This window comes from Mizuhopecten yessoensis, unplaced genomic scaffold, assembly GCF_002113885.1.
Source record: "Mizuhopecten yessoensis strain PY_sf001 unplaced genomic scaffold, ASM211388v2 scaffold923, whole genome shotgun sequence".
NCBI lineage: Eukaryota > Metazoa > Mollusca > Bivalvia > Pectinida > Pectinidae > Mizuhopecten > Mizuhopecten yessoensis.
In genome coordinates this window covers 628,366-652,137 of record NW_018403789.1, presented here as the reverse complement: position 1 = coordinate 652,137, position 23,772 = coordinate 628,366, and the positions used below count along the sequence as shown (strand labels likewise).

The window sequence follows — 23,772 nt, the reverse complement described above, 5'->3', positions numbered from 1 at the left end:
AGTTCTCTACCAGTCTATTTTTAGCACAACCAGTCTATTTTAAGCACCATACTCGCATCTCACGAAGGACACCCCCTTGATATCGGCGAGAAAAACGCGACTCGAGAATGAATTTCGACAAAAACTTCGAAACAAAACTTGTTTGGTTTTATTTCATATGAACATTGGAAAGATTTCATAAAAAATAACTTTGTTTTGTGTCATGTTACACATGTGAATGTACATAACATAGAGAAATGAGTGTGAATATTTAGTGTTTTTGTTGACCAAACAATTGGACAAGATATTCATACAAAGAGTTGTTTTCTGTCCCCCGTTTCTTTGCGTAGTCTAAAACAGATTCTCTCTGATTGGTTAGTATGGTTGTGATGTCATACTTACATCCTGGTGATTCTAGGTACTGTTTTACATGAGTTTCACACTCAGTGAACAGGTCTACATCTGACGTTAACAGAGCTATGTAATGTAGACAATGCCACCCCCTATAAGTTTACAGCTGTAGTTAGTGCTGGGTACGACTCACACAGATATTTACAAACCTCCATGTGTCCCCCCATAATACTATAATATAATACTGTTCTCCCGTCATTATCTACAGCTGTAGTTAGTGCTTGGTACGCCTCACACAGATATTTACAAACCTCCATGTGTCCAGACCAACAACTATAATGTAACACTGTTCTCCCGTCATTACCTACAGCTGTAGTTAGTGCTGGGTACGACTCACAAAGATATTTACAAACCGACATGTGTCCCCCCTTACAACTATAATGTAACACTGTTTGCCCGTCATTATCTACAGCTGTAGTTAGGGCTGGGTACGACTCACACAGATATTTACAAACCTACATGTGTCCCCCCTTACAACTATAATGTAACACTGTTTGCCCGTCATTATCTACAGCTGTAGTTAGTGCTGGGTACGACTCACACAGATATTTACAAACCGCCATGTGTCCAAACCTACAACTATAATGTAACACTGTTTGCCCGTCATTATCTACAGCTGTAGTTAGTGCTGGGTACGACTCACACAGATATTTACAAACCTCCATGTGTCCCCCCTTACAACTATAATGTAACACTGTTCTTCCGTCATTACCTACAACTTTGGTTAGTGCTGGGTACGACTCACACAGATATTTACAAACCTCAATGTGTCCCTCCCTACAACTATAATGTAACATTGTTACCCCTCTATTATTTAGAGCTGTAGCTAGTGCTGGGTACGACTCACACAGATATTTACAAACCTCCATGTCCCCCCTCCTACAACTATAATGTAACACTGTTCCCCCGTCATTATCTACAGCTGTAGTTAGTGCTGGGTACGACTCACACAGATATTTACAAACCTCAATGTGTCCAAACCCACAACTATAATGTAACGCTGGTAACCCGTTATTATCTACAGCTGTAGTTAGTGCTGGGTACGACTCACACAGATATTTACAAACCTCCATGTGTCCCTCCCTACAACCATAATGTAACACTGTTTCCCCATTATTATCTACAGCTGTAGTTAGTCTTGGGTACGAATCACACAGATATTTACAAACATCCATGTGTCCAAACCCACAACTATAATGTAACACTGTTCTCCCGTCATTACCTACAGCTCTAGTTAGTGCTGGGTACGACTCACACAGATATTTACAAACCTCCATGTCTCCCTCCCTACAACTATACTGTAACACTGTTCCCCCGTTATTATCTACAGCTGTAGTTAGTGCTGGGTACGACTCACACAGATATTCACAAACATCCATGTGTCCCTCCCTACAACTATAATGTAACACTGTTTCCCCATTATTATCTACATCTGTAGTTAGTGCTGGGTACGACTCACACAGATATTTACAAACCTCCATGTGTCCCTCCCTACAACTATAATGTAACACTGTTCTCCCGTCATTAGTTACAGCTGTAGTTAGTGCTGGGTACGATTCACACAGATATTTGCAAACCTCCATGTGTCTCCTCACACAACTATAATGTAACACTGTTAACCCGTACTTATCTACAGCTGTAGTTAGTGCTTGGTACGACTCGGACAGATATTTACAAACCTCCATGTGTCCCCACCCACAACTATGATGTAACACTGTTAACCCGTACTTAGTTACAGCTGTAGTTAGTGCTGGGTACGACTCACACAGATATTTACAAACCTCCATGTGTCCCCTCATACAACTCACATGTAACACTGTTATCTTGTTCTCATCCACTAACTGACACATGTACTGAGCACACACACAATTCCTGTGCACCACACGACCTTCTACTGTCTTATACTTATGTTGTTCGTCCTCAACTCTATACAAGGATTTAAGTATAATTCTTTCCACTTTGTATAATATATTAACGCTCCCTCCTTCTACCACACAAAGCAATGTCTCCTTGTCAGGTTTCACACCCTCTGACAGGAGGAATAAAACACATTCTTCTGAACCAGAAAAGCATGCTCCATTCAACAAGGCAAACTTTATCACATGGCACAAGTTTTTGTCAACATTCTGACCACTAAGCCATCTGGTAAATCCCTGCAGAAACTGATCATCTGTCCAAACATCTAATGAAGTTATAGAATGATATTTACTATAAAACCTGTCACGTTCTGGGTCAGAGTTACTAGAATAGACAGATTCAAACTCTCTGACTAAACGTTTATACATGTACTGATTATCAGATGATATAACTACTTTGTTTGGAGTGGTTTTTGAGGTAGTTACATAACTGAGAAACTTGCTGGGACAATTCTGTATGTAGCCAATGCGAGTTTTTTCTCCATACAAAAGAGCCAGAGTTTCCTCAATTGAGTCATGGTTGAATTTGTAACAAACTTTTTGTTTTTGGTTAGACTCTTTTTTCACCATCCAACCCAACAGACAATCTAACGAATCCTTCACAAATTCTATTTTCCTCCCCTTAGACTTACTGTGAACAACAAGCTCAGCTGTTGTGGTAACTTTTACTACATCATTAGCAAATGCTGCTTCTAATAAATCGTCATCAATATTTTCATTGTTAGAGTCTAAATTATCTTCCATGACTTTGCCTCCGTGAAGGAAAAGATACATCAGACCATAACATTTTCCGTCTTCCAATTTAGATAATGAAGATTTCAGAAAATGAAAAGGTCTTTTAAAAAAATTGACCCTCTCCGTTTGCAAAGTAGGTGAATCTCTGAACAACCTACAGCATTGTGGAAACCCAATGTCAGGAGCACACTTGACAATTTCCTTCTCTTCATCATCTTTCCACGAGTCAAAACTAACTTTTGGTTTGTATAACCTTAACAATTTAAGTTTTTCTTCTGCATCAATGTTAAGGTCAACAATGTTTTGTTTAGTGAATATTTTTTCTAAGCAAGAAGCATTTAAATAATTTGAAATTCCACTGCGAATTGCAACAATCAGAAAATTGCCGTCTGTGTGCTCATTTCCACAAAGTTTTGAAATAATAGATTTTTCTCTTTTCTCCCATTCTTCTACATCTTTTTTACACACAACATTCTTTCCAAAGATATCATCTAAATAAATAACTAATTGTGACTTTGGGGTCACCTTATCCAAGTCTTTGATATCATGCAGTTCTAGTGGCTGTCGACATTGTTGCCTCTCCTCATTATAGCACAGCCGACGGAGAAGTTCAAGTGCAATGGATGTCTTCCCGTCTCCAGAATTTCCCTTAATTATCACCAAGCTGTTCTTCATTAGTTTATCGTAGGCATCCTTGAGACTTTTGGTAGAAAAGAACTTGTATTCGTCTTTTTCTTTCAATATCATGGCTGTGGTTGTTTCTGCAAGGAAAAAATAAATCATGTCCCGTAAGAACAAACGTCAGCGTGAAATAGCCAACATTTATGAGTCCCCCATGGAAGTCAGGAAATACATCTTTAACGTTAAGCAATGTAAAGATAACCTACAATATAGACATATCTTGATAACATATGAACTTGTGATTTGTGACATTATCTGATGGTAAAGATTGACTTTTCTCTCATTTCCCTGTGTGAAAGATATAGCTGTCCAGGGTAAGAAAGGGGAGTAGGAAATTTCTGTCTTACAACCCATTTCACGTGACTAGACGTCACAATGGCTCAACAATGACGTGACGTCAGGAATTTGGAACTCTCCGATGCCGCAATGCGGAAAAGGCGACGTGATGAATATTTTTTTTAAGATATATTTACCATGCAGGTTAGAAAGATGTGAATATATTTTCTCGCAAACCTTGTTTGCAAATATGGGATATGCTCAATATGGTTGGCTGATTCATTTTCGTCTTAAAAGCTCAGGGGGGGGGATTGATTTTTTCAAAGTGGTAGCCAGTCGAAACGCATCTATCAGGTTTCAGGGCTTATTCTGGTGGTTGGAATGAGAGAAAAATACTCTTTCATGCCCAAGGGTGTAGGATAGGGAAATTCCACCCTCAGGATTTTCAAATTTCACAGGTTTTACCGAATTTGAAAACCTCTCTGACGGAATTTCCCTATCCTTCACCCCTGGGCATGGAAGAGTCTTATGATATTACCCAGGTGTTTCTGAATCTTTACAAAGCAAGATATGCTAAAACACTGACATGTCAAAAAGGGCCCCGCTGTTTGCCTTAAAGTATAATACATATCCCAAATTGCCAATCAGATGCCAAAGCAATAATTTTTGATTCTGGAATATGGATAGTAACGCATCATATAAATATATAGTTGCAAAGGAACATTTACCAACAGGTATGAATAAAATCTGACCAGCAGAGCAGGAAAATAGCCTGAAATATCTCGGACAGTCGGAAGCGATGACAGCCACCTTTTATAATGGTATCTGAGTATTATCTATATACCTCACTTATAACAATGTACCATCATGTAAAATTTCATAAAGTTTTAGACTTCATAACAGTTATTGTTTGATACAAATTCAATTATTTTGCATGCTCTTTAGCATTTGAACAGTTTTATTTTGAACTGTTCACTAGTGGCTGTGCCTGAAGATTAGTTTGGTTGAAATACACATTATACTGCAGCTCTCCTTCATCAAGTCAGGTCTTCTTATCCATCCCCGTTCAGTAAACTCACCTATCATAGCTGTTAGCTTAGGATCCCTATCTGTAAAATACAAAAGATCCATGTGATTTTTTTAGATAATTCACAGAACGTTGATTAAGACATGTGCAATGTAATTGGAAACATCTATTTCTACTTCTATTCCTAATTAAGTAAAGATTAATCATCACCATAAAAAAAAAGCTCAAATAATATAAACTTTTTTTCTCCACTTTTACCAGAGAAATATCAGAAATTATCAATGAGATTAGAAGGTATATCTTCACTGCTATTTATACATATATATCATTAGTGCTATGAAACAATACTTGCTATATGCTTAACCCTGACTTTCCATACATTAGTATATATGCAATAATGTTGTCATGTATCAATCCATGTATTTAAATATTTTGAAACTGGTGAAGTGGGATGCATCTTCATTAACAAACATCTCACTGACTGGGATTGTGGGACTAAAATTTTACACACGAGTAATTTTCACCTGAAGTCAAGCGTCACTCTAACATGAGTTCAGATAATCTCTAGACCTATTGTTGTTGGAACCTGCCATTCAAGTGCATCAAAACTTTTATATTTTGACAACCCAGTCTATTTATCAACCCCCTGGAGTGGTTTAAAGCAGCTGGCATGCTAAACATTCTGCTGTAGAATTTATAGTTAGGATCCCATCAGAAAATTGGTGATAGTGATAAAGCATGAACTTTGACCCTTTAACCTAAGATGATCATGACTACAACAAGACTATGGGACTAAACGATCACATGAGTCAACATTATTTATTTTTGTTGTTGAAATATAAAGTGGAGATAATGATGTCAATCATCCCTACCAATTTGAGTAAAAAATAGTTAAGTATAACGTTAAGTTAAGTTTGTCAGGACCATGAGTTGATCATTCCTAGACCGAGTTTCAGTTAAATCGGCCTATTAGAACTTTATTTTAAGTTTGGAATAGTTTTTCGTCAAAATGGAGACTGAAGCAGCCGTATTGGATTTGTTATCAGCCCAAACAAAAACGAACACTTTGCAAGGACCATGAGTTTATCATTCCTACCAAGTTTCAGTTAAATACGCCCATTAGAACTTGATTTTAGGTTTGAAATAGTTTTTCAAAATGGCAGCTGTGGTGGCCATATTGGATTTCTGATTGACCCGAAATATATTAACACTTTGTCAGGACCATGAGTCGATCATTCCTACCAAGTTTCAGTTAAATACGCCCAGTAGACTTTGCCTTTAAGTTTGAATAGTTTTTCAAAATGGCGGTTGTGGCGAACATATTGGAATTCTGATCAACCCAACAAATAACAACACTTGGCAGGACCAAGAGGTGATAATTCCTACCACATTCAGTAAAATTGGCCCACTAGAACTTGACGTTGAGTTTGAATTTGTTTTTCTAAATGGCTGCCGTGGTTGCCATATTGGATTTCTGATCGACCCGAAAAATAATAATACTTTTTCAGGACTATAAGTCGATCATTCCTACCAAATTTAAGGTCTAGGTTCAATCTACCCTGTAGATTTTGACTTTAAGTTTGAAATGGTTTTTCAAAATAGCGGCTGTAGCGGCCATATTGGATGTCTAATCCACCCAAAAAATAACAACACTTTGTCAGGAACATTGAATTAATCATTCCTACCAAGTTTCAGTTAAATCGGCCCAGTAGAACTTGACTTAAAGTTTGAAATAGTTTTTCAAAATGGCGGCTGTGGCGGCCATATTGGATTTCTGATCGACCCGAAAAACAACAACACTTGGTCAGGGAAATGTCAGTAACATTCCTATGAAGTCTCAATGAAATCCCCTCTACAGTATTTCAGTTTAAGTTGAAAATGTAAAAGACGACAGATAGCAAAAGGTTACTTGAGTTTAAGCTCAGGTGACCTAACAATCTAATCAGCTGTAAAGCTTAAGGTTACCACACTGTTGTGTATATTCAAACAAAATGTACTGATGATATCGTGTATGCAAGCATTTTACTTTAAAAGTGAGCAAGTGTGAATATTGACCCGTTACTCTTAATGAATGACAACAAAATATAGTCGGAAGTAGAACTTAATACTGCTAGACTATGGTTAAAAAAGAAATAGATTTGTATTGGTATTAATCTCAAAATTGTAACCTTAAAAGTTGACTACCGCATGCTACTGGTCAAATATCATCATATTTTGGTGTTTCCTAGCATGTTGCTTACCAAATATCATCACCTAAGGGGTTTATTCCGAAGAAGTGGTATAAAGTAATTTAAGACATTTACCCTGTGTGACCTTGAATATGTTTGAAGGTCATTCATTTGAACAAACTGGGTAGCCCTTCATCCCAGCATATTACTGGCCAAATATATATATATATTACCTCCCTAGGCTTTTTGGTTATTCAGAAGAATTCTTTTTAACAAATTTTATCCCTGTGATTTACCTATATTCCCCAATTAGGCCACCACCTATCCCNCCCAGCCTCACCCCTGTGCCCCTGGGATAGCCAAATCCTCCATAAAATATTCCTCTATTTCCCTTAATTGGCCCTAACCCTCAGCTCCAAGAGGACAATACTCTTCATTTACACAGGGTTGAATCCCCTTGGCCATAGAATTCTCCAGACTAATTAAGTTAAAACATCACTTTTCTCACATTCAAGAAGTATGCCTTTAAATTTTACTTGTTTTTCCTATAGGACCTGCCTCTCTTCCCCCAGAGGTCACATCCTCCATTTAAACAACCTTGACCTAAGGATGCTCCAGACCAGTTAGGATTAAAATAACTTGTCTTTGTCGATACTCAAGGAGTAGGATATTAAAGATTTACCTTAATTTCCCCTATTGGGCCCTGCCCCTCTTTCCCAGAGGGGACACCCCCTTCATTTATTCAATATTGATTCCCCTCAGTCTAGCAATGCTTCACGCCAAATGAGGTTAAATTACATTCAGCCATTCAGGTCTAGCAGTTTTTTAAGTGAAAAACTGACAGACGTACTGTTCATCACAGCATACACTCACTTGCCATTAGGACAAGTGAGCTAGAAAGTTTGTCAGTGTTGTAACTTCATTTTTTTGCTCAATTAAAAAGGGTTTAAAAAAATTTAACCTAAGCCATATTTTTCAGTTGCTTTGCTTTGCTGATCCCAAAGTGATTTTAGCACCAAGCATGGTAAGACCTTTATTTACTTTAATAGTAATTCAGTGGTCATGTCGGCAATCAATACATATTGTGGTTATATTTTTAGCATTGTTTGACACTGTCCTTTGAAATTGAGGTTTGTTGTTTCCTATCTTCTAGCATATACACTGTATGTAGTAATTAATGTATAGCAGAACAATTTTTAAGGTCACCCGAGACAACGTCTCAAGTGACCTATTGTGATCGCCTTTTGTACGGCGTCGTGCGTCAAAATTGTGATTATATGGTCCCAGCCCCAGGGGCCTGAGGGGCGGGCCCAAAAAGGGTCAAATTGACTAAAATTTCAAACATCTTCTCCAGATCCAGATATGGTAGAATCAAATACTCTTCATAGAATTTCATGACCCTGTAGTCTCACGTTTCCCCCTGGGGAGGGGGTAAACTTTACTATAGTTTATATAGAGAAATCACATTTTGGACCAGCATTTGTTTAATTTCCATTAGAATTAATTCAAACTTGGTTAGCATTATCAGTATTGGATAGCAGTTTGATGATATGCTCAGATGACCTAAATATGCACAAATAGAGACTAGTGGGAACCTGCATAACAAATTTGAGAAAAATCCCTCAAGAACTTTCTTAGAAAAAGCGAAAACAAAATTGTTTAAGGAAAGCCACGGATGACTGAAGACGGAAGGACCACGGACATGATTGAAGAATAATTATAAATAGATCACTGTCAGAGAATCATGTATTTCATAGCAAGAGATCCCAGAGAGGGATCTTGCCGCTTACAATTGCACCACCTTCATTAGTTCTTTGTCAGTTTGATATTTTCTCTTCTTTTCTCTCAAATGGATTGATTCATGTAATAAATGCACCTTGAGGTAATTTATGATGAAAACTTTATACTACTTTATATAAAAGACATCCTTCAGTTTGTTGTTTCACATATTTACTAGTACAGTACCTAATGCGAAAGAGGGGTAGCTGAGTGTACAGTAGCGTACGGTGGCCATGGGTGATTTTTTTATACAATGAATAACCCCTGTAATATTAAATGTATCAAAATAGAAATGAAAAAATCAACACTAAAATTGGCATATACATGATAAAGTGGACTATGTGGGCTTCATAATTTTTCAAAAAAAATCAATAATTCAGTTTTGGGCATTTACAAATCTGTATCTACACTGGATAAGCTGGCTTTTCATGTAGTTTATTTTTGTTCTCAGCATGTGTAAATATTGTGAAAAATCCACCGGGTTAATGTATGCTAAAACGTGAGTATTTCTGCCACTGAGTAGGTGATATTTAATTTCAAACAGGTTTTAAGACTTTGATCTTGGGAACTCTTTAAACCCTACTGCACATCTTCATATCACAATGCACCATCATATAAAATTTCCTAAAGCTTCAGACCTCTGCAGTCTGAGACAAAACATCAGACACGCATTACATAATTATCTCTCCAGTTAAACATTAATTAGTCAATATCATTAGTACAGAAGAGTTTAAATGTGGACACTGATATTTATTAAAGTAGATTTTCTATCACTTTTTTATAGAATCACTTTAAGCAAATACAGTAAAACACGGTTACAATGAATCCCAGGGGACCTGCTTAATCAACTCATTATTAAGGTAGTTCATGTTACGTAAAACGATTATACATGTATATTGTTATTTTTGAAAACATCACTATATGAAATTACGTTTAAAAAAAAGTAAACAAAAATCAAATTGAGCCGAGAGAAAAAATTGCATATCGTTAATGTAAGCACTCGCCCTAGCAACACTGAAGGAATCTACCTCATCTCCCTCCCTCCACTTTCCCCCTTCCTTACTGTTAGAAACATTGAGTACATCCTACATGTACACAACCCAAAATATCAGACATCTCATTCGAGTTAATAACAGTCGACCTCGACCTCAGTAGCTTCGGTCTCAACTCAACATGCAGATTTTCATCGAAAACATAATTCATTGTATGCATTAGTCAAATAATATCACGTAAAAGCATTTGAAGTTATGTCGGATAAACATCTCAACACCTAATGTCATTGTACAAAACGTACACAAGCAAGTAGCTAACAGTTGGCCCTTGAGGGCCTCTCGATGAAGGTCGAGATAGGAAATTGGATTCATATATAGAACAGTGTTAACATAACACTGAATTTCACATAAGGTGAATGCTGATTTGCTTCGTAATAGACAATAATTCGCTGTACAAAAGTTGCAATATGATAATAAATTAACATAGAAGTAAGAGGGAGAAGAGCTAGGGAATCAGCATCAGTTCGCAATACCCATAAAATCACAATAATTGTTTTCGTACTAACGTGTTTTACTGTATTATCAATGTTATCAACAATGATAAACATTAGGACATGCTCACACAACACACCTTTTGTCTGGTCTCCTTCTCCAGTCTTGCGTCGATTGGCTTCCGATAGTCCTGTTAGTCAACCGAAATTAAACAAATTATATATATCGTGATTGACATTGAACAGTGTTTTTTTTGTTTTTTTTCATTTGCAAATAGGTAACATCCATATTGCATGAAGCCTGCTACAGTGGAATGAGGCTTGATCAGCTTATGAGTATGTAGCAAAGATAAATATGACGTTGAGATTTCATCGTTTGTGTACATTCTTTGTGTTAAAACATGATTTTAATTTCTAATCATAATTTCAGTAAGAGTAACAATATTATAAGGATGACATCTAGACAAACCTTCAGGCTGTAGCGCTTTTATCTTGACAGAAGTTTCCTCCACAATTTTAGCTGCCTGGGCATCAACATTCCCGACTGCACAACGGAGTTTATCATAAGAGCCATAATCAATAGTTCCCTTACACAGCAGACTCCGACATATTTGCCCAAAATGGTTAATGTCATCCCCAAGTAAATCTACCGGATCCATAATGACCTCTAGTTCCACCAAAATACTCTGCCAGGTGTTCAGATTCGGCCTGAATATTTCACTTAGGCGTCGGACCATGTCAGCATGCAGCTTCTTGATCTGCAACTGCTGACTGTGAGCCGAGGAAGTCTAAAGAAATGACAAACAAGCAAAAGAGATAGTTTTCAACTAGAACACTGACAGTTCAGTAAGGGCCCCGTCTTGTGGCAATATATCCCCCATAATCATCAAGAAGCAATCTGCCCATATAGCTGAGCTTGACGTTTGACATTTTGACTTCAAAAAGAATCGCAAGAAAGCATTTTACATGTACTATGATGGGAGTCTTGTTTCCTTCCACCTCCATATTTGCTGGGCTAACAGAAATGTAAATACCGGTGCAATACTCATTTGTTAGCTTTGTTTTATTTCACCTTATATACCTCCTCCATCAAGAGCCTGGGTCAAAGTCAGAGATCCACTTTGTCTTTGACCTTTGGACCCAAATGACCTTGACCATTAAACCAGTGACCCTGATCTTTGGTCGGTTGACTTATTCTTTAATTCAGACCAACTTTACTTCTTAATATCATAACAAAATGTTCATCAGGGAAAAGGTACAAAATTTAACCTTCACCTTTGACCCAGTGACCTTGACCTTTGGACAATTGACTCCTTGTTTAATTATGAGCAACATTGCTTCAAAGTGTCATAGCGAAATGTTCACAATTGAAAAGATATAAATTTAACCTTGACCTTTGACCCAATGACCTTGACCTTTGGTCAGTCGACTTCTTGTTTAATTCTGTTCAACTTTGCTTCATCATGTCAAAACAAAATGATCATCAGTGAAAAGATGCAAAAAATTGACCTTGACCTTTAAATCTAATAACCTTGACCTTTGATCTTAACTTTTTACCTCAGTGTGTCTCTTTGTCTTCTTCCAAACAAATTTGCTTCATAATGTCATAGCGAAATGTCCACCAGTGAAAAGCTACAAACTTTGACCTTGACCCCTGACCCGATGACCTTGACCTTAGGTCAATTGACTCAATATGATCAACTTTGCTTTATAATGTCATAACAAAATGTTCATCAGTGAAAAGATGTAAAATTTGACCTAATGACCTTGACCTTTGACCTTATCTTTTACCTCAATGTGTATTTTTGTGAACTGAACATCTTGACCAAGTTTCATGTACATCGGTCAATAGATACCAAAGTTATCAGCCAGGAACAGAATTTGTGGACAGACATACAGACAGGCAGACAGAGTGATTACTATAGGACACCCGTATACGGGGCCCTAATAAGTTGTTTTTAGTTATTGGTATGGAAAACAAAAGGCCCAGAGAGCCTGTATTGCTCACCTGGATATTAATGTTAAATAATCATGACCAGACATTTTTATTTAAGTAACATAAGTAGTATGGCCAATACTTGTAACAGATATATGTAAAACAAAACATGAAGACTGCAATTCACTAGCGCTTTCACCCATCTTGGGGCCCTTCAAGCGATTCGAATTAATTTGTGACATCATCAGTGGAGTAAACATACTTAAGAGGTCAAAAAATAATGACGTCATAAACAAAGTACACATAATGCGGACGTCCAGAAATACCTGTATTGCTCACCTGCTTTTTTTCTTACATGGAACTGACATATTAAGGTAACTTCAGACATGGAACAAAATGAAATAAAATACATTTTATTTCATGCAACAATGGTTTGTCAGAAATATAACACATACAAAAAAAAACAATATCAATATTGATGAACAACACACAAAAAACTGAGTAGTTTTCTAAAAGTAATACTAAAACAAACAAAAACGCCCGTTACATGAATCAATAAAATTCCGAGTGCCAATGCAACACGTTTAGGACAACGAAAAGAACATATAGGTGACAAAAAATAAATATCGTGCGGACTTACTTATTATACAAAAAAATGTATAAAGATACAAAAAAAAATAAAAAAAAAGATAGACAACTCTTACATTTGTACCAATAATAACTACAAATCCCAAAAAGTCATATATACAGTTTACAACCTACAATATAGCATTTTTTATATACGAAAATAATACAGTAGGCATGACCAACCAATAAAATGACTTCAAATGTAATTACCAATATAAAACAAAATTGCATATTGTATATGAATAATAAACAATGTACTTTCCTGTGTCATAGCAAAAATGTCACAATGAACAACAATAACAAAGTTTCACATACTTTACACAACAATAATAAATTTCTACATAATGTACAAATAACATACTATGTTGTGATATAAAAAATCACTCTATATACAACAATAATAAACGTCTACATTCTGAACAAAACAATAATAAACGTTCACATTATATACAGATAACAACATACTATATTGTGATATAAAAAATATCACACTATATTGCAATAATAAACTTTGTCATTATATACAGATAATAACATATATTGTGGCTTAACAAATATCACATTATACAACAATAATAAACTTTAACATAACGTACAAATAACAACATACGTTATTGTGGTATACAAATATCACATTTATGTAAAAATAACACTGTTATATGTAATATAAACAAGAATTCCACGGAAGTGAATGTGTCGCCTGCACAGTAAGCTGGGAGATTACGCACCAGCAAGACCAGCATCGCCTCACTGGTATCCATAAAAATATTCTTGAAAATGCAAGTATGCTTAGCACCGCATGAAGTCTGAGTTTGATCAGCCCAAGGAAACTCAAGTTATCGCACGAAAACAGATTGTCTATTTATAGTAACAGTGACCTTGACCTTTGACTTTCGGACCTGAAAAGCAATCCCAAGCAAGCACTTTTGGTAAGATCGAAGCACTGCATGAAGATTGAGTTTGATCGGCCCAAGGAAACTCAAGTTATCGCACGAAAACATATTTTCTATTCATAGTAAGTGACCTTGACCTTTGACCTTCGGACCTGAAAAGCAATCCCAAGCAAGCACTTTTGGTAAGATAGCACTGCATGAAGATTGAGTTTGATCGGCCAAAGGAAACTCAAGTTATCGCACGAAAACATATTTTCTATTTATAGTAAGTGACCTTGACCTTTGACCATCGGACCTGAAAAGCAATTCCACATAAGCACTTTTGGTAAGGAAGCTCTGCATGAAGTTTGAGTTGATCAGCCCAAGGAAACTCAAGTTATCGCACAAAACCCTCTGTGCGAACGACGACACCGACGACGCCGACACCGTAGCCGACGCCGACATAGCAATGCCTATGTGTCACCAGCTTTTCGCAGGCGACTCGAAAATGAACTTGAAATATAGGCCTATTGGGCATATACATGTAATAACAAATATAGAATATAATCCTGACTATTGTGATGTATACAATACTTCCCATGTCAAAATGTCTTTCTTGTTAGGTATTGCACAACCATAGCCTAGTACCGTATTCCTTACAATCTTTCTGGTCCAGGTATTCAGATAACATCGCGAGTTCAAGCACTCGCCTCCCTGCGACCAGGTTGAAAAGTTATTGGCTTATTCGTGATCACTAGTACTGGAGGGATCCTCATCGGTCGTCGGTGTCGGCTTATCAGTAAAATTGTCAGTAAGCTTAGTAGGGGCCTCAGTAGCCAGCGTCTTTTCAATGCGTGAACGAGTGTCACTTTGTTTCAGCGCATAGTTGTGGTCTAGCACTTGATATTGGACATCGTTGTTGTTATTATTGTCAGTTAATGCGTTAAGTTTACATTTTAAACGGCCTATTTTACGTCGGGCTTGCATGTCGGCCATCACTGTCACGACGTTGTTTACATCGTTACGACAGCTTTTTTTGCCCACACTTTCGCGATTGGAGATTTTCAACGCAAGGGACACAACTCTGTAGTCGAAACATTATTCAAACGGAATCTATTCAAGGGAAGATAACAACATTCTCGAAAAGGTAATCATGGGCAGGTGACTCTAACACTGAAAAACGACAGTGGAATTCTTTAGTGTTTTGCTTTGGTTGGGACGGGAAATCCTTAAAAGTGCGCTAAAATTCAGCTACAGGTAAAAAGTGTTTGTTTCAAAAGAACCTATTAAAAGATTTCAACATATTTGACCCCTGTGACCTTGAAAATGGGTGAAGATCATCCATTTTAACAAACTTGGTTAATACTTCATCCCAGTGTGTAACTGGCCAAATATCATCATCCTGGATCTTTTTTTTTTTTTGTTATTCAGAAGAAGTTCTTTTTAGGTTTTACACATATTTGACCCCTGTGACCTTGAGTATAAGTTCAAGTCATTCATTTGAACAAACTTGGTAGCCCTTCATCCCAGCATGCTACAGGTCTAATATCAGTACCCTGGGCCTTTTGGTTATTGAGAAAAAGTCGTTTGAAGATTTCAAGACATTTGACCCCTGTGACCTTGAAAGTGGTTCGAGGTCATTCATTTGGACAAACTTAGCAGTCCTTTATCCCAGCATGCTACAGGCCCAATATCAGTCCCCCTGGCTTTTTGGTTATTGAGAAGTTGTTTGAAGATGTTAAGACATTTGACCCCTGTGACCTTGAAAGTGGGTCAAGGTCATTCGTTTGAACAAACTTGGTAACGCTTCATACTAGCATGCTTCTGGCAAAATATTATCAGCCTCGGCCTCTTGGTAATTCAGAAGAAGTTGTTCAAAGTAAAAAGTTGACGCTGGACGAACGACGCTGGACGCCGCAGCAAGAAATTGTTTAAAGATTTTTTACGACAATTGACCTCTGTGATCTTGAAAATATATGAAGGTCATTCATTTAAACAAACTTGCATTTGGTAGCCCTTCATCCCAGCATGCTACTGGCCAAATATCTCCTTGGGTATTTTGGTTATTCAGAAGAAATTGTTTAAGTTTTTAACATATTTGACATCTGTGACCTTGAATAGTTGTCAAGGTCATGCGATTTATTTAAACAAACTTGGTAGCCCTTCATCACAGCATGCTACTGGTCAAATAGCATCATTTTAGGCCTTTTGGTTATTGAGAAGAAGTTGTTTAAAGGTATTTAACATATTTGACCCTTGTGACCTTAAATATAAGTAAAGGTCATTCATTTCAGCAAACTTGATAGCCCTTCATCCTAGCATGTTTCTGGCAAAATATCATTATCCTAGGCCTTTTGGTTATTCAGAAGAAGTTTTTTAAATTTTAACATATTTGACCTCTGTGACCTTGAAAATGAGTGAAGTTCATTTATTTGAACAAATTTGGTAGCCCTTTATCCCAACATGCTACAGGCCCAATATCAGTACCCTGGGAATTTTGGTTATTGAGAAGAAGTTGTTTAAGGTCATTGGAGTGTATTGATAAACGGAAACAGGAAGTACATCCCTTGTTGAAAATCCAATGTTGGGAGACAGTATCACAATTTCCGCAAATTCTAATGTTTGATATTAAATTGATGAATATTGTATGTTTATTATTGACAGAACAGTGTGTTCTCTCAATATTAAAGTATTTCAAAGCAACCCAGGCATTAATTCAGGGGGGGTTTTATCAATGAGTCAAATGTATCCATTTTTTCTTTACTTCAGGAAACCGGCTACCTATTTTGCTACTGTGAAGTGTTTCAAAAACGATAACTCTTACCTGCAATTACTATGTGTATATGGTTTTATTATAAAATGTCANGGGGGGTTTTATCAATGAGTCAAATGTATCCATTTTTTCTTTACTTCAGGAAACCGGCTACCTATTTCACTACTGTGACGTGTTTCAAAAACGATAACTCTTACCTGCAATTACTATGTGTATATGGTTTTATTAGAAAATGTCAATTTATATATCGTGTATAGAGAATTAATTTTACACAATTTCAGCATTTATTAAATTGATATACATTAATGCAATACTAATATATGTCAGTATCATTTTTATTGACATGGCAGAAAATTATCTTTATTTTAAAGCAATATAACTACAAAATTTGAAGAAATTCTACTGAGAAATGGTGACACAATCCTATTACCTTAAAGTAAAATATTGACGCTGGACGACGGACGGACGCCGCACCACGACATAAGCTCACTTGCCATTCCGATGAATTTGATGTCTTTAGTTTTTCTGTAACATTTACCGTTAACATCTTAAAGTCGACAATATTTTTACAAACTTCAACGATCTTCTCCAATTCTGCCATTGCAATATAAACCACAATTGGTACATGTATTCCTCTGGCGGTCCTTACAAACTTATGTTACTTTTTTGAGCAGTCAATATTCTAAGATGGCCGCCACAAACTCTGATTGGTTAACAGCCTATACCAATATATTTCGTTAACGATTTCAAGCACGAGGTTTATCTTTGGATATCATATAGAAATAAGCAAGAGCAAACTTTTTCTTTCATACTGTTTTATCAAAAAAGTCAACCTCCGGTATTTGGTAGAGGTGGGTCATTCTGTGAAACAAACTTCAAAAAACTTCTTCTCAATAACCAAGTGACCCAAAGGTCATAATATTTGTTGAATATTCATGCTCAAACAATGGACTATCAAGTTTGATAATATGAATGACCTTGACCTATGTTAAAGGTCACTGGGGTCAATTATGCTAAAATCTTCAAAAGACTCCTGCTCAATGACGGAAATGCCCAGGGTATTGATGCATGCTACGATGATGGGCTACAAGGTTTATTGACATAAATGACCATTAAAGATTAACATCCGGTATTTGATAGAGGTCAAATTCGAACATGTAATTTTGTGAAACATATTTCAAAGATACAAGGACTTTTACTACTTGTGTAAGGGAAGCAACTCGTAAATAGCTATAAGGCCAAATCAGTCCTTACCGTGAAAAGCCCGTCAAACTGTAAGCCAACAATTTCTAGTTCTTATTATTCTTATTTCCAGAAAACTTGTTAACACTTTTTTCTCATGAACGAACAAAGATGTTACGTTCATATTTCAGTACATGACAAAGGACAACGATCCCATGACATTTGAACAAAAAAATAATCATTAATTTAAAGGTCAAGGTCACAAATCTATAAATAGTGTTTTTTAACGTTTTTCAAACAAACATGAATTCAAATGCGTTCGTTAAACTGCATAAATGCTTAATGGTTCTTGTAGATCTTGGTAGGGGCTAACTTTTCCCCATGACATGTTATCAGAAATTATCAAGGCCTCGCTATGGGGTCAAATATAGGTCAAAAATAAAAATCTCAAAATAGTTAAATTGTTATCACATCTTAAGGATCACGATCTTATTAGGCTATGTGGAAACATTTAAGGTCACAACATCAAAAATGATGAAGATATGCCACTTTGAAAAATGTTAATTTTCCCGCCAAAATTAAAAATTTTCAAAATATTGCACTTAAAACTTTTCTGCTCCGTAACTGTGAAACATAAAGAGTTGATATTTGGCACATCTATAGCATGTATGTTTGGCTACATACAGAGTGCAGACAGTTGACCTTGACTTTAATTCAAGGTCACGGGGGTCAAATGATCAAAAACATGAAATTTTCATAATTCTTCAAAAACTTTGTTTTTTACACCACATTTTTAAAGAATGTATCATAATAAAGAGATGTTTAAAGTTTCAAGGTCAATGCATCATGATGCATGTCTATAAACAAGTGAAACCTACAAAATAGGTTTGTCAGAGAAGGAAGCAAAGGGAAGGGAAGGGAAACGTTTAAAATCGATCGTCAGTCCGAAAACAAATCTTTGATCCTTTTCTGGTTGGAAATCCCGTGTTTCGATCTTGATCAAATCTAGTTTGGATTGATATGTTTGTCCCTGTTAGTTCATGACCTTGTCCATCTATAATCAAAATATTTTCAGTATACAAAAGTTATGAGATACTTTCTATCATTGCTTGAGATGGCTTCTGGCTGTTGATTTGTCTGAAAATATCTGATAACTAACAATAGCAAGGGATTTTTACATGTATACTGTAGCATATGATCCTTAGTCTTGGTTGCATCATGAATAATCCTTCAATGAATTGTAAGTTTGACAACATTAGTCTTTTGAAGAAAAAGTCCGGCTTTTTGAGAATTTCAGTTTTATGCTTCTACGAAAAACGAACCAAGTACTCATTTGAATTTTAATGGGTGTTTTTGTTGTGATAAGGTTTGGGTTTACACCTCACCAAAAGAAAATTGAAATCAGAGGAGGGGCCATTTTGGAAACCCCCTTTTTAACATCTCTTAAACGTTAAACTATTTAGTCAAATGACAACCTGAAAATAGAGTCGATACTCAAAATATATATCTCCTAACAAAAGTCTACGTAGTTGATAATAACATGACCTGAAGCTAACGTCCAGTGTGGTCAGTTTCATCTTTTGGGAAAGCCATGATAAAAATAGCTACGGCCAAAGTAGCCCAATATCCGGGCCTTTCAGTGAGAAGTAAACATGTACAGCACTACGCTGTCGACCGACAACACAGTGTCAGTTATGAGTCTTGAGTTCATACACAACACGTTCTCGAAGAACCGCAGAAAGTACGATATCAAAAGGTTTAAACGTAAAATAAATCACTCCTTTATAACGAAGTTTGAGATGCTGTTGGAAGATGAGTTTGATTCAGAACAAATGCACTTTTGTTTTAGAGAGGCTAGGTGAATAAAGCGAGAAGTCACTTCTCTCCTCGGCTAGAAGACATTTTTGTTAGACAGCTGCCGCTAAAACGTACGGCTGTACAGTTAAGGATTTCTCAATTACCGATTAAAAACACCAAGAAAACATTGTCCTTTGCCAATTTCCCGACATGAATTGTTCATAAGGAGTATCAAACTATATGATCATGAAGAATTTTGTTGCAAGGTTATAAACAAGAGGCCCAAGAGGGCCTGTATCGCTCACATGAATATTTAAGCAGTCATAGCAAATATTCTCATTAAATATTATATTGCACTACAAATTTGTCACTCGCAAACTTTGTCGGCTCCATCTGTTGAAATTACCAGTCAAATATTCTTTCAAATAAGATTTTATGCTTTTTGGCCATCGTTCTTCTTCAAAAGTTGTTTGACATATTTTTCCCTGTGACCTTGTAAGTTTGTCAATTCATTTTTCTTCTCAAACTTTTATAGCTCTATCCCAAGAAGCTACCAGCCAAATCTTATGAATCCATTCCTTTTGGTTCTTCAGAACAAATCCTTTGAAATGTTATTGACTTCTGTAACATTTAAAGTAGGCCGAGGTCATTTTAATTTGCAAACTTGGATGAGATCTAACCCAAGAAGTCACTAGCCAAATATTATAATTTTATGCCTTTCAATTTTTCAGAAGAAGTCGCTTGATGTTTTTGACATGTTTGACACCTGTGACCTTGAAGAAGGTCAAAGTCATTTTAATTCTCAAACTGTGTCGGGCTCTATCTCAGGAAGCCACAAGGCAAATATGAAGGTTCTAAACCTTTCAGTTCTTCAGAAGACGTCGTTTAAAGATTTTTACATATTTCACCATTGTGACCTTGAAACTAGGTCAAGATTATTTCCATTCTCAAACTTTGTTGGGCTCTATCCAAGAAAGTCACCAGCCAATTTTGAAGACTGTATACCTTTTAGTTCTTCAGGAGAAGTCGTTTGAAGTGTTTGACATATTTGACTGCTGTGACCTTGAAAGGAGGTCAAAGTCATTTTCATTCTCAAACTTTGTCGGGCTCTATCCCAGGAAGCCACCAGCCAAATATGAAGGTTCTATATTTTTAGTTCTTCAGAAGAAGTTGTTTAAAGAGTTTAACATATTTGACTCCTGTGACCTTGTAAGCCGGTCAAAGTCATTTTCATTCTCAAACTTTGTCTGGCTCTATCCCAGGAAGCTGCCAGCCAAATATAAAGATTCTATACCTTTTGGTCCTTCAGAAGAAGTTGTTTAAAAAGTTTGACATATTTAACCGCTGTGACCTTGAACGTAGGTCTAGGTCATTTTCTTTCTCAAACTTTGTCTGGCTCTATCCCAGGAAGCCACCAGACAAATATAAAGATTCTATACCTTTTTGTCCTTCAGTAGAAGTTGTTTAAAGAGTTTGACATATTTGACACCTGTGACCTTAAACATAGGTCATAGTCATTTTCATTCTCAAACATTGTCAGGTTCTGTCCCAGTAAGCCACCAGCCAAATATAAAGATTATATACCATTTGGTTTTTTAGGAAAAGTTGTTTGAAGTATTTGGCATATTTGACCCCTTGTGTTCTGGAAAGCAGTTCAAGGTCATTTTCATTCGCAAACTATGTGCGGCTTTATCCCAGGAAGCCACCACCCAAATATAAAGATTCTATAACTTTTAGTTCTTCAGGAGAAGTCATTTAAAGAGTTTGACATATTTGACCCCTGTGACCTTGAAAGTAGGTCAAAGTCATTTTCATTTGCATCTTTGTTCGGCTCCTACCAAGGAAGCTTTCAGTCAAATATCATGGTTTTACGCCTGTCCGTTCTTCAGAAGAAGTTGTTTAAAGGAAAAGTTGACGGACGGACGCCGCACCATGACATAAAAAAAACTTAATACGCTAAAATGTCCCTTTAAGATATTTTTGTTTGAAATTTGAAATTTTAATTTTTAAGCTTTTAACCCAGGTTGACCTTTGACTCCAGCAAGCACTTAAAGTTGACCTTTGACCTCATTACTGTAATTAAGAAAATGATTCACACAGCTGGTCTAGATTTACATAACATACCCAAGTACCATGACTCTAGACCAAATGATTCTTAAGATATTGTTGTTTGAAGTTTTTAACATTTTTGACCCCTGTGACCTTGAAAGTAGGTAAAGGTCATTTTCATTCACAAGCTTTGTTGGGCTCCATCCCAGGATGTTACTGGCCTAATATCATGAATGCAGGACTTTCGGACCTTTAGAAGAAGTTGTTTTAAACAAAAAGTTGAAGGACAGAGTGACGACGGACGCCACATCATGGCATCGGGAAGGTGAGCTTAAAACCATAATAATATACTCATATATCTATATATATAGTGGTAAAGAGTTTTAGATGTTCATGTGACGGTAAAAATATAAAACAAAACACGAAGACTACAATTCGCTTATTGTTGCTCTTTCAGGTCGATTTGAATATATTTGTTATGTCATAAATGGAGTACAAATACTTAAGATGTCAAAAATAATGACGACATAAGCAAAGTACACATAATGCGGACTTCTAGAAATTGCAACGTCTTACAATGATTGCATGAATGTAATAACTTTAATGTAAGAACATTTTAAGTACCTTTTTGTTATTCAAAAGAAGTACTTTAAAGATTTCAACATATTTGATTCCTGTGACCTTGAGTATGAGTGAAGGTAATATATTTGAACAAACTTGGTAGCCCTTCATGCCAGCAATTGTTACTGATCAAATATCACCACCCTGAACATTTATGTTATTCAGAAGAAGTTGTTTAAAGATTTTAAAGAAAATTGATCCCTGTGACCTGGAATAAACTTCAAAGCATTTCATCTCAGCATCCTACTGGCCAAATATTAACACCCTCGGGCTCTTGGATATTAAAAACAAGAGGCCCATTGGGCCTGCACCGCTTACCTGGAATTAATCTCACACTTGTAATCTTAAAAGTGGACTAAAATACAGCTTCAGGCAGAATATCAGTGTTTGATTCATAAGAACCTATTAAAAGATTTAAACATATGACGCCTCTGACCTTTAATGTCGAACAAGGACATTAGGTTGAAAGTGGGTCAAGGTCATTCACTTGAACAAACTTGGTAGTCCTTCATCCCAGCATGCTACAGGCCCAATTTAAGTACCCTGGGCCTTTTGGTTATTGAAAAGAAGTGGTTTGAAGATTTTAAGACATTTGACCCCTGTGACTTTGAAAGTGGGTCAAGGTCATTCATTGCAACAAACTTGGTAGCCCTTCAACCAAGCATGCTACTGGCCAAATATAATACAAGGCCTTTTGGTTAATTACTGAGAAGTTGTTTAAATTAATAAGTTGACGCCGGACAGGTGGACGCCAGACGCCGCACCATGCCTCTTGCCCTTTCGATAGATGAGGGTTAAAAAATACTAGCTGCTTCCTACCAACTCTGCTAGGGAAAATAGGGAGCCGAGTTGGTAGAAAGTGGCTAATATTTTACCAGGGCGACACATATTTGACCCCTTTGAACTTAAATATAAGTCAAGGTCGTTCATTTGAACTAACTTGGTAGCCCTTCATCAGACCATATCACTGGCTAAATATCAAGATCATTAGACTTTTTCTTCTTCAGAAGAAGTTGTTAAAAGTTTTTAAACATATTTGACCCTTGTGACCTAGAATATGAGTCAAAGTTATTCATTTGAACAAACTTGGTAGCTCTTCCTACCAACATGGTACTGGCCAATTATCATCATCCTGGACCTTTTAGTTATTCAGAAGAAGTTGTTGATAGGTTTTACACATATTTGACCCCATTTGGCCTTTAATATAATAAAAGTCAATTCAAAGGTCATTGATTTCAACAACCTTGCTAGCCCTTCACCTCATCATGTAACTTGCCAAATACCATCACCGTAGGCATCTTTGTTATTCAGAAGACGTTGTTTGAAAGTAATTAGTTGACGCCGGACGGACATACAGACAGATGGACGACGGACGCTGCACCACGGGCCAGGTGAGCAAAAAATATCCCTTTAGCTCCTACAAATGAGGAATCTATACTCACATCAGCTTGGTCCGCCAT

The 23,772-nt window shown here is 36.6% G+C and overlaps 1 protein-coding gene across 1 annotated transcript; it reads right to left on the bottom strand.

Moving 5' to 3' along the window:
- Positions 1-250: 250 nt before the first annotated feature.
- On the bottom strand, positions 251-23,772 carry LOC110455504. Its single transcript, XM_021505679.1, has 6 exons — positions 23,755-23,772; positions 10,925-11,243; positions 10,596-10,646; positions 5,078-5,107; positions 1,458-3,802; positions 251-400 (listed from the first exon to the last, which is right to left on the bottom strand). Exons 1-6 carry the CDS (start codon positions 23,770-23,772, stop codon positions 251-253), a joined length of 2,913 nt encoding a protein of 970 aa, XP_021361354.1.

Bases quoted from the DNA above. Each gene is read 5' to 3' on its own strand.
- LOC110455504 (XM_021505679.1), bottom strand. The intron at 10,647-10,924 runs GTTTGTCTAGAT...GTTGACTAACAG, and splicing joins AAAAGCGCTACAGCCTGAAG to GACTATCGGAAGCCAATCGA. The intron at 3,803-5,077 runs GTGAGTTTACTG...TTTTCCTTGCAG, and splicing joins TAAGCTAACAGCTATGATAG to AAACAACCACAGCCATGATA.